The 12,497-nt window shown below is 43.3% G+C and overlaps 1 protein-coding gene across 1 annotated transcript in view; it reads right to left on the bottom strand.

Moving 5' to 3' along the window:
• LOC124038762 (trinucleotide repeat-containing gene 6B protein-like) overlaps window positions 1-12,497 on the bottom strand; it is a 50,436-nt gene that overhangs the window by 12,180 nt on the left and 25,759 nt on the right. Inside the window, 7 exon segments of the mRNA XM_046354833.1 lie at window positions 177-305; window positions 1,517-1,687; window positions 2,102-2,230; window positions 4,740-4,847; window positions 5,160-5,372; window positions 7,705-7,779; window positions 7,942-8,138. Of these exon segments, the coding sequence (XP_046210789.1) occupies window positions 177-305; window positions 1,517-1,687; window positions 2,102-2,230; window positions 4,740-4,847; window positions 5,160-5,372; window positions 7,705-7,779; window positions 7,942-8,138 (1,022 nt within the window).

Raw genomic sequence — 12,497 nt, 5'->3', positions numbered from 1 at the left:
AGACTCAATCTTGCGAAGTTAGATGTGTTTTGGTTTGTTGCATTGAAAAGTGACTGATATGTTGATTAGATCACAGAAGAACGGCCATGCACGCTCGCTGCTTAGAGGGAACATTGGTTGTGTTGTTTCTAGTGCAATAGTATTAGTAGCAGCTGTAACAGTAATAGCAGTTTGACCTGTTGGGGGTCGGCCTGCTGGCGTAGGTTCTGGGGGAACTTTCTCTGGTTCTGTAGCAGCTGTTGTAGCTGCTGTGGTGAGGTGAGCTGCTGGGGGTTCTGCTGCTGCTGGAGGAGGAGCTGGCAGGCCTGGGGGAGATGGAGAGACCACTGTAAACACCTGAGAGTGCAGTGTTTCTGCTGCGGCGCTGCTCCACGGCAACCTCATTGGTGCCACACCCCCAAAAGTATGGAACATGAACAAATATTTCTGGCAAAGTGCACATTTAAGACACTAGAAGTGTCCACATTTACTTTTTCTCTGCAAACAAAACGAGTAGAAAAATCTGACAACCTCATAGTATAATAGTTCATCTGTTTACCAAGTCGGCTTCTTGTAGTGTTCAATGGGAGAGAAATATTCCCCGAGGCGCATTCAAGTTACGAGTGCCATATGGGAGGGAAACATGCATTCTGACTACCTCAAAATAATTTTGGGGAGTGACTTTAATTGTGCTGACAGGTGAAATGTTTTGTTGAGCAAGAGTAGTGGTAACCAGGGAAAGTTTTAGGAGGAGAAAATGGTGACATGAAGTGGTCTCTGCGAGAAGTACAGGCATGTTACCCCGAGTTTCCTTAACAGGAAGGCCCACATATTTACTGTGTTTATCCAAGTTTTTTGGGACATAAAATACATCAATAGGATGCTAACTAGATAAAAGATGACATGTGGTATCTAGCTAATGATTAGCCCAATAGGCAACCCCATTCTTCAGCCTATTTATAGCCAGCCACAATGCTGAATAAATTGGGCTGCAGGTAATATGCTTATTGCTAATGGCATACCTGATAATACGGACACTGTATATGGTCTAATATGTTAAAATAATTTAAACAAATAATTGTACCAATATGTCATTGGGCTCAGTTCTGGAGGCGGAAATAATTTTAAATGGTATCAGCATAATTTTATTTTCATTCATTTTGGAGTAGAATATTATTTTTAAAAGTCCCCACAACTAAGCTTCTCAGTCCAACATAAAATGTATTTGGGGAGGGACCCCCAAAACAATCCCCCCACTGCTATTTCTCTCTCCAGAGGAAACATTGAGTGGCTAGAAGAAGAAGGAGTATGAACAGAGGTAGATGTCTGAGAGCTGTAAGTTCTCTAATTTGTCAAACAAATTGGTACTTTTACTGACTTGTCATATGACTATATAGGTATATAAAAACATTGGACGTGTGAGCCAACAAGGCTTTAATTAGAATAAATCTAAGGTTAGTTTTGGTGTTCCTCAAGGCTATGTTCTCTGGCCACTACAGTTTTCATTCTAGAGTTGTATAGGAGTACAGCTACTCACCAGCTGGAACTGAATATGGGGGGGGTAGATGCCGCTCAACATGGCGATGTGCTGGGGGGACAGCTGAGGGGGGAACACACCCCCTCCTACACCCGCCACCCCACTCACACCCCCGACTCCACCCATGCCGGCACTGGGAGGTGCCACCTGCTTCAGCATGGAACCTGGCACCTGGAACATCGGTGTTACCATGGGAACGTGGAACATAAACACAAAGCACCTTCTGTCTAGCACATTCCCTCTAATAAACAGAAAATCAGTGGTGCACTACTCATTGATTTGGTGAGGTTTTCTTCCTCCATCGAGTGAGTTCACCTAATCACTCACATTAGGTAATGATCCAGAGCAGGCTGGCAAAATAAAACCATATCCTTGGAAACAACATGTTGCACATAAAGTTCTGACAAAAGCCAACGGACCAAAAAATCTATTGTTCCTGAGCAGAGGTTGGGGCATATAGTAGACTGATTTGCACAAGGGATATTGATCAGCAAGTAGTGAAAACAGCGGTGAAAAGATGAACATTAAAACAGCTGATTACTTTTACAGTCTGATCAAATACAACAACAAAAACAACAATGGTACCTGAGGCGACAGGTACTGATGAGGCACTTGCGCTCGTATCCCAGCGGACGTGTTGATGGGTGGCACACCGGGCTGGTGTCTGGACTGGGGCATCCCACCACCGCAGCCGCCAAACATGTTATGACCACCCTGACAGGGGAACAGAGAGGGAGAGGGTTACAAACATGGTTGACTCTTAGACATTAAGACAGGGGAGATGAAGTAGGAAATTACAGATGAAGAGAATGGTACAACAATAAACATGTCTCCATCCAAACTTTTTTATGAGAGTAAAGTACATGTCGGATAAAAAAAATGTTACGGCAGGACTGATGAAAACAGAACATTTGTCGGTAAACATTCCAAATGAAAACAAAACACACCAGACTAGCTGGGATCGTTTTGTGAGAAATGGCTGTGAATATACATTTTTATTATAATAACTATCATGAACTTGGAGTCACCTCACGATATGTTGTGTGGTCCTCCCACTACGACTCAGGAAAGCATGCAATTTGTTAGGCTACAGATTAAATAAAATGATGAACTTCACAGGATGGTGACAGTGGAAGGCGATGAGCTTGATGCTACTTTCCAATAAATATTGAGGGACTTATTCTGGTGACATGATGATCGATGCTTGGCTGCTGTTTGACAAACTGGCTCTTATCCATAATAATCTCAGACAGTGCCTTTGGAAAGTATTCAGACCCCTTGACCCCACATAAAGACATATCAAAAACAGTTTAAAAAAATCTTTGCTAATATATTATAAATAAAAACTTGAAATGATCCATTTACATATGTATTCAGATCCTTTGCTATGAGACTCGAAATTGAACTCCGGTGCATCCTGTTTCCATTGATTATCATGAAGATGTTTCAAAAACTTGGGAGTCCACAGGTGGTAAATTCAATTGATTGGACATGATTCGGAAAGATACACACCTGTCTATATAAGGTCCCACAATTGACACTGCATGTCAGAGCAAAAACCAAGCCATTAGGTCGAAGGAATTGTCCGTAGAGCTCCGAGACAGGAATGTGTCGAGGCACAGATCTGGGGAAGGGTACCAAAAAATATCTGCAGCATTGAAGGTCCCCAAGAACACGGTTGCCTCCATCTTTCTTAAAATGGAAGAAGTTTGGAACCACAAGACTCTTCCTAGAGCTGGCCGCCCAACCAAACTGAGCAATCGGGGGAGAAGGGCATTGGTCAGGGAGGTGACCGAGAACCCGATGATCACTGACAGAGCTCTAGAGATCCTCTGTGGAGATGGGAAAACCTTCCAGAAGGACAACCATCTCCGCAGCAGTCCATCAATCAGGCCTTTATTGGTAGAGTGGCCGGACGGAAGCCACTCCTCAGTAAAAAAAGCACATGGCAGCCCGCCTGGAGTTTGCCAAAAGGCACCTAAAGACTCTCAGACCATGAGAAACAAGATTCTCTCATCTGAAAAACCAAGATTGAACTCTTTGGCCTGAATGCCAAGATCACGTCTGGAGGAAACTTGGCACCATCCCTTCCGGGAAGTATGGTGGTGGCAGCATCATGCTGTGGGGATGTTTTTCAGCGACAGGGAGACTAGTCAGAATCGAGGGAAAGATGAACGGAGAGATCCTTGTTGAAAACCTGCTCCAGAGTGCTCAGGACCTCAGATTGGGCAAGGTTCACCTTCCAAACACAGCCAAGACAACGCAGGTATGGCTTCAGGAAAATTCTCTCAATGTCCTTGGGGCAGAGCCCGGACTTGAACCTGATCTAACATCTCTGGAGAGACGTGAAAATAGTTGTGCAGCAAGCTGCCAAGCTGGTAGTGTCATACCCAAGAAGACCAGGCTGTAATCACTGCAAAAGATGCTTCAACAAAGTACTGATTAAAAGGGTCTGAATACTTTTCACAATTACATTGTTTAAAAAATAGATATATAAATTAGCAAAAATGTAAAAAATAATAAATAAAAGTTTTTGTTTTGTCATTTTGGGGTATTGTGTGTAGAATGATGAGGATAAAAAAAAATCAACTTTAGAATAAGGCTATAACGTAACAAAATGTGGGAAAATTCAAGGGGTCTGAGTACTTTCCTAAGGCACTGTAGGTACCATTATATGAGCTGTGAGCTGTTGGCTAGAGCGCACGTGCCAAAACCAAAGTAGGCACATTCACTAAACAAACCATATTTGTTTTGACAAAACCCATCAGTAGAATTGAAAATGCGATGGAAACCCATTTAACAACTTGTACTTTATTCAGTACATGGGAATTTAACTGCAAAAGTTATTTTATATGTGCACTGTCATCACACACAGTCTTTAATACACAACAAGTCAGTTTGATGGAAACGTTTCTGGTGGGAAAATGTGTGTTTTGTTTTTATACAGATTTGAGAATATTTGCATGAAAACCTGTCACCAATCGGTTGGAAACCTAGCTATTGACACAATTACATTAGGATACTTTGTACTTGATGTTTAAAAGGAATAATCTGCAATTGGTACATCCATTTTATTTTTATTAATGATATGTACTCAGATTTTTAACGAATACAATTTATGAGGGATGTACAGTACTCAAGATTTGGCTAAACAGAACCTGTTTCGGGGACCAGGTTAGCAGTGAAGCAATGAGCTGATGGAGACAGAGGGACACAGCCTTACTTGTCTAGGGGGGATAGTGTGGCTGTAGAGGGGGGAGGGTTTGTAGACAGTGGGTGGAGAGTACTCCTCCCCAAGGCACCCATCCTGATTGGTGAACGGCAAGGGCTGCTGATCGCAGTGACAGCCAATCGAAGTAGTTGCCCAATTTGGGGGAAGAAGTAGGCAAGACAGGAAGAAGAATACCAAATGATGGGGCAGGAAGAAGGATACCAAAAGAAGACGGGAAAGAAAGAAATACAGAGAAGAAAATGTTAACGGTACAAGAGGGACTTGAAGAAGTCAGAGGTTTGCGCCCCTTTATAGTGCACTACTTTTGGCCAAGGCTTATAGGGCTCGGATCAAAACTAATGTACTATACAGGGAATAGGGTGAAATTTGGGACGTATCCAGAGAGGTTTGTGATGTGTCTGAGGTACCAACCTTGTCATAACAAGGCCCAGGGTCGCCAGGCCCAATCTCTTTGGAACCAGGTGAACGGTAGACCATGCCTCCTCCTCCCACTCCTCTCTGCCCTCCTTTACGCATCTCTCCATTGTAGTCATTCAGGCCCATCCCTCGCTTCTCTCCCTCCATTTTCTTATCCTGAGAAGGACCAGGGGCCAGGTCCAGAGGTCGCCCACTAGGATCATCACCCTACAAACACAGCACATATCTTCACTACCACCATCAACCCCAACATAGCTATCACGTGGCATCAGGGGGCGTAAAATTAACACCTGTCAAATGAGGGTGAATTGAGGTATTGGAGAGTAAAAATGTATATTTCACAAGCCACGTAGGCGGGTGGTCGATTTGCAGGGCTCTACAGTGCGAGCATTACATTCACATTTGCAAATAGAAATAGGAGTAAAAATGTTGCAATGTTGGGGCTCTGGTGGCGAAGGTCGGGTCAAGCGTCCTACGAAACATGACCTCTTAACACCCGCCCTCTTAACCTGAAAGCCAGCCGTACCAATGTGTTGGAAGAAACACTGTTCAACTGACAAGTCTTCGCTAGAGCGCGATGAGCCAAGTAAACCCCCCCCCCCCGGCCAAACCCTGACAACGCTGGGCCAATTGTGCAACGCCCTATGGCACTCCAAATCAAGGCCGGTTGCGATACAGCCGGGTTGGGATTGAACCTGGGCCTGTAGTGGCGCGTCTACTTAGACCGCTGCGCCACTCAGGAGGCCCTACAGTAGCTTGTTTTGAGAGTATTTCTGCGTTTATGTTGTATAGCTGCTAATCGTACAAAGAAAAACGAATATATAAACCACCTCGCGCAGCAACAGTGCCTGGCTAGGGAGCTTTGTGCAGTGTGCTAATAGATTCATTTTTGGAGGTACTGCGCACAGGCATAAAAGCTGGTCTAATTTACTCAAATCTACAAAGTGAGACTTTGTCCTCGTGTTTCTTGGCCATTTAGATTGCTTTGATCACAAGGTTGGTTGTTTTTCAATGTTAGTTTGAGTCTGCTGCTTCAACTGATCGCGGAGAGATGCTGTCTACTACTAGTCAGATCCAAAATCCCACACAGACACACTTGAGACTCTAGTGACACCATTACCAAGGTAACCTCTCGCCCTTTAACTCATCTGATATTTTGATTGAAAGACTCACGTCACAAACATTGTAATGAAATTGAGCAATGTATCACATTACTTCTTACTAATACATTTTTTTATAAATATTAGGCATAGGCAGTTTGTTTTCTCCATGATAAAAAAAAACTAACTCAGCAAAAAAAGAAACGTCCTCACTGTCAACTGTGTTCATTTTTTCCACTCATCCTATTGCGGACAGTCTGAGCACTGATGGAGAGATTATGCGTTCCTGGTGTAACTCGGGCAGTTGTTGCCGTCCTGTACCTGTCCCGCAGGTGTGATGTTAGGATGTATCGATCCTGTGCAGGTGTTGTTACAATTGGTCTGCCACTGCAAGGATGATCAGCTGTCTGTCCCGTCTCCCTGTAGCGTTATCTTAGGCATCTCACATTACGGCAATTTATTGCCCCGGCCACATCTACAGTCCTCATGCCTCCATGCAGCATGTCTAAGGCACGTTCACACAGATGAGCAGGGGCCCTGGGCATCTTTCTTTTGGTGTTTTCAGAGTCAGTAGAAAGGCCTCTTTAGTGTCCTAAGTTTTCATGACTGTGAAATTAAATGTCTTAATAACCTTTTAGGGATAGGCGGCAGCATTTTCACTTTTGATGAATTGCGTGCCCATAGTGAACTGCCTCCTACTCTGTTCCAGATGCTAATATATGCATATTATTATTACTATTGGATAGAAAACACTCTGAAGTTACTAAAACTGTTTGAATTATGTCTGTGTGAGTATAACAGAACTCATAGGGCAGGCAAACTTCCAAACAGGAAGTGGAAATTCTGGGGCTGGTGTATTTTCAACTCATCGCCTATTCACATCCAAATAAGATATGGATCTGTTTGCACCTCCTACACCTTCCACTGGATGTCAACAGTCAGCAGAACGTGGAATGAAGCCGCTAGTGTGATGTGAGACCGGATGGCAGCTATTTGAGTCACTGGTCTGGCAGAATGCCAGTTCCTGGTTACGTGCAGTATTCATTAGATCACCTTGCGTTCCATTACTCTGTAGACAAAAACGAATGCTCCGGTTGGAACGTCATTGGATATATATGATAATAACATCCTGAAGATTGATTCTCTACTTAGTTTGAGGGGTTAATTGAACAAGCATGGGAAACAGTGTTTAAACCCTTTATAATGAAGTTAAAAAGAGATCTATCTTTGAAAGACAGGATCGTGACTTTTTTTTGCTGAGTATATTTCGCCATCTACCTGCAGGGTTTAGGGACCAAAAAGTACATTTTAGGCCCTGCTTGGCATGACATCGTCATTGTAATAGCTACAACAAAACATCTCCCACTATGTCCAATATCTCAAAACACAACCTATGCCTGCCCATGGACCCTAAACCTTGTATTTGCTTTGAAACTTACCAGGAGCCCCATGTTGGAGAACTGTTTATTCATGGGGTTCATCCAGGAGTCTCCTCCTCCACTCTTCAGTGGAGCCTGAGACAAAAACATACAAATATAACATTTATGGCAGTAGTTTGTTCTGGCACAAACATCGTCTTCAAACCAAAAGACCTCATCAAAAATCTAACTCCTATCAAGTATTTGAATGAGGCAACAACCAAAAAAAACCTCCCCCCATTGTGAATACTTTTCTACCTTGTTGGGCTTCTTGCCCCCGTGACCTTGGCCCCAGCCCCCACTGTTGTAGGAAGAGCTGCTACCCTGGGATCCAGCGCTGCTCCACACCCCTCCACCTCCCTCCTCCTCTTCCTCCCAGCTGGAGTGACGAGAGGCCGCCACAGAGCCCTGGTCGCCCTCACCCCAGCTTCCTTCTTGCATAGACTTTGAACCTGCTAGGGATATAACAATGAGTAGCATTATTACACCATAAGAACATAATGCCATATTAACAAAATGCTGTGTTGTTATGACAATGCAAATCTTTGACTGTCTGGATATTTTGGGAGACAAAACCATGTCACTCTGCAAGGGTGACTCGTCACACAGCTATGCTTATGATATACAGAGCACTTGGAAAGTATTCAGACCTTCCCTTTTTCCACATTTTGTTACAGTCTTAATCAAACTTTGTCACGAGCCGAATACAATAAGTGTAGACCTTACAGTGAAATACTTACAAGCTCTTAACTCTTCTTGAAATGTTAAGAAAACTTACCAAACTAAAGTTTTAAAAATTATAAAAAGTAAACAAAAACATACAGAGTCAGTGTCAGGGTATGTATGTAGGGAAGTAGTGACTACGCATAGATAATAACAGTCAGTTGCAGCAGTGTACAAAACAAATGGAAGGGGGAGGGGTCAATAATAGTCCAGTGGCCATTTGATTAATTGTTCAGCAGTCTTATGGCTTGGGGTAGAAGATGTTAAGGAGCCTTTTGGTCCTAGACTTGGCCTTCCGGCACCACTTGTTGTGCAATAGCAGAGAAAACAGCCTATGACTTGGGTGATTGAATTATGGGCTTTCCTCTGACACGCCTATTATTTAGATCCTGGATGGCAGGAAGCTTGGCCCCAGTGATGTACTGGCCCGTACACACTACCCTCTGTAGCGCTTCACATTCCAGGCAACCGGTCAGGATGCTCTCGGTGGTGCAGCTGTATAATCATTTGAGGATCTGGGGACCCATGTCAAATCGTTTCAGTCTCCTGAAGGGGAAAAGGTGTTGTCGTGCCCTCTTCACGACTGTCTTGGTGTGTTTGGACTAGAGGTCGATTAATTATAGCAGATTTTAAGTTCTCATAACAGGTAATCGGCCTTTTTGGATGCAGATTATGGCTGATTACATGGCAATCCACGAGGAGACTGCGTGGCAGGCTGAACACCTGTTACGCGAGTGCAGTCTCAAAAGGACCTTGTGGCTGTAAGGAGACAAGTTGCTAGCTAGCATTAAACTCATATTATACACAAAATAATATTCACATCATCACAAGTTAACCTAGTAATATCAACCATGTGTAGTTAACTAGCTTGTTCTGTGTTGCATATAATCAATGTGGTGCCTGTTAAATTTATAATTGAATCACAGCCTACTTCAAATTCTCCAAACGGGTTATTTAACAAAAGCACATTTCAAAAAGAGTACAATCGTTGCAATAATGTACACAAGTATATATTTTTAAACCTGCATATGTAGTTAAAATAAATTCATGTTAGCAGGCAATATTAACTGGGGAAATTGTGTCACTTCTCTTGCGTTCAGTGCAAGCAGAAACAGGGTATAAGCAACAGTTTGGGCCGCATGGCTCGTTGCGAACTGTTGAAAGGCCATTTCTTCCTAACAAAGACCGTAATTAACTGGCCAGAATTTTACATAATTATGACATAACATTTAAGGTTGGGTAATGTAACAGTAATATTTAGACTTAGGGTTGCCACCCGTTCGATGGAACGTTTCCGGATTTCACTGAAAAACGTTTTGTTTTCGAAATTATAGTTTCCGGATTTGACCATATTGTGTTAATTATATTATAATTAAGTCTATAGTTTGATATTTGTTAGAGCAGTCTGAGCGGGGGTAGGCAGCAGCAGGCTCGTAAGCGTTCATTCAAACAGCAGCTCTTAGCAATGCTTGATGCACAGCTCTGTTTATGACTTCAAGCCTATCAACTCCCAAGATAAGGCTGGCAATACTAAAGTGCCTATAAGAACATCCAATAGTCAAAGGTATATTAAATACAAATGGTATAGAGAGAAAGTACTATAATAACTACAACCTAAAAACTTCTTAAGTGGGAATATTGAAGACATGTTAAAAAGGAACCACCAGCTTTCACATGTGCTCATGTTCTGAGCAAGGAACTTAAACGTTAGCCTTTTTACATGGCACATCTTGCCCTTGACTTTTCTCCAACACTGTTTTTGCATTATTTAATGCAATGTTTCATAATTATTCATTATTTTATATTAAGTAAAAACTTTTTTTTTTAAATTAAAGTGTTGATTGTTCATTCAGTATTGTTGTAATTGTAATTTAATACAACATACATACATATATATACACACATACATATATATATATATATATACACATACATACACACATACATACACATATATACACATACATACACAATATAAAATAATAATAAAATGTGCCAATTAAATCGGTATGGGCATTTTTTTGGTCCTCCAATAATCCGTATCGCCGTTGAAAAATCATAATCGGTCGACCTCTAGTTTGGACCATGATAGAGCATTGGTGACGTGGACACGAAGGAACTTGAAGGAACTTGAAACACTAGACCCGCTCCACTACAGCCCCGTTGATGTTAATGGGGCCTGTTCGGCCCGCCTTTGCCTGTAGTCCTTCATCTTGCTCACATTGAGGGAGATGTTGTCCTGGCCCCACACCACCAGTTCTCTGACCTCCTCCCTACAGGCTGTCTCACCGTTGCCAGTGATCAGGCCTACCACTGTTCTGTCATCAGCAAACTTGGTGTTGGAGTCGTGTTTGACCATGCAGTCGTGTGTGAACAGGGAGTATAGTAGCAGACTAAGTACACACCCCTGAGGGGCCCCAGTGTTGAGGATCAGAGTGGCTGACGTGTGGTTGCCTACCCTTACCACCTGGGGAGGCCCATCAGGAAGTCAAGGATCCAGTTGCAGAGGGAGGTGTTAAGTCCCAGGGTCCTTAGCTAAGTGATGAGCTTTGTGGGCACTATGGTGTTGAACGCTGAGCTGTAGTCAATAAACAGCATTCTCATAGGTGTTCCTTTTGTCCAGGTGGGAAAGGGCAGTATAGAGTACGATTGATATTGCATCACTGTGGATCTGTTGGGGCGGTATGCGAATTGGGTCTAGGGTATCCGGGAGGATGCTGTTGATGTGAGCTATGATCAGCCTTTCATGCTTCCTACGTGAGTACAACAGGGCGGTAATCATTTAGGCAGGTTAACTTTGCTTCCTTGGGCACAAGGACTATGGTGGTCTGCTTGAAACATGTTGGTATTACAGACTCAGTCAGGGAGAGGTTGAAAAATGTCAGTGAAGACACTTGCCAGTTGATCCACACATGCTTTGAGTACACGTCCTGGTAATCCACCTGGCCCCGTGGCTTTGTGAATAATCTTGCTCACGTCGGCGTACCAGAGCGTTATCACAGTCCTCCGGAATAGTGGGTGCTCTCATGCATGCTTCAGTGTTGCTTAACTCAAAGCAAGCATAAAAGGCATTTAGCTCATCAGGTAGGCTCGCGTCACTGGACAGCTCAGCTCGCATCCGGGTTTCCTTTTGTATTCTAATAGTTTTCAAGCCCTACCACATCCGATGAGCATCAGAGCCGGTGTAGTAGAATTCAATTTTAATCATGTACATCCTTGAAGGTACTCAAGAACAAAGGGGCTTCCATCATTCTTAAATGGAAGAAGTTTGGAACCACCAAGACTCTTAATAGAGCTGGCCACCCGGCCAAAATGAGCAATCGGTGGAGAAGGACCTTGGTCAGGGAGGTGACCCAGAACCCGATGGTCACTGACAGAGTTAAATAATTATTCTGGAGATGGGAAAACATACCAGAAGGACAACGATCTCTTCAGCACTCCACCAATCAAGCCGTTATGGTAGAGTGGCCAAATCACACTCCTCAGTAAAAAGGCACATGACAGCCCACCTGGAGTTTGCCAAAAGGTACCTAATGGTCTCAGACCATGAGAAACAAGATTCTCTGGTCTGATAAAACCAAGATTGAACTCTTTGGCCTGAATACCAAGATCATGTCTGGAGGAAACCTGGCACCATCCCTACAGAGAAGTATGGTGGTGGCAGCATCATGCTGTGGGGATGTTTTTCAGCGGCAAGGACTGTGAGACTAGTCAGGATTGAGTGAAAGATGAACGAAGCAAAGTATAGAGAGATCCTTGATGAAAACCTGCTCCAGAGTGCTCAGGATCTCAGACTGGGGTGAAGGTTCACCTTCCAACAGGACAACGACCCTAAGCACAAGACAAAGCAGGAGTGGCTTCAGGACAAGTCTCTGAATGTCCTTGAGTGACTGAACATCTCTAGGGAGACCTGAAAATAGCTGTGCAGCGACACTTCCCTTCCAACTGACAGAGAAAGAGAGGATCTGCAGAGAGGAATGGGAGAAATTCCCCAAATACAGGTACACACACACACATTTCTAAAATAAAATGTTTGCTTTGTCATCATGGGGTATTGTGTGTAGATTGATGTGGGGGGAAAACTAATTTGA

This window comes from Oncorhynchus gorbuscha, linkage group LG06 (assembly GCF_021184085.1).
Source record: "Oncorhynchus gorbuscha isolate QuinsamMale2020 ecotype Even-year linkage group LG06, OgorEven_v1.0, whole genome shotgun sequence".
In the NCBI taxonomy this organism is placed as follows: Eukaryota; Metazoa; Chordata; class Actinopteri; order Salmoniformes; family Salmonidae; genus Oncorhynchus; species Oncorhynchus gorbuscha.
The sequence above is the reverse complement of the archived record's forward strand: the minus strand, read 5'-3'. Positions and strand labels throughout refer to the sequence as shown.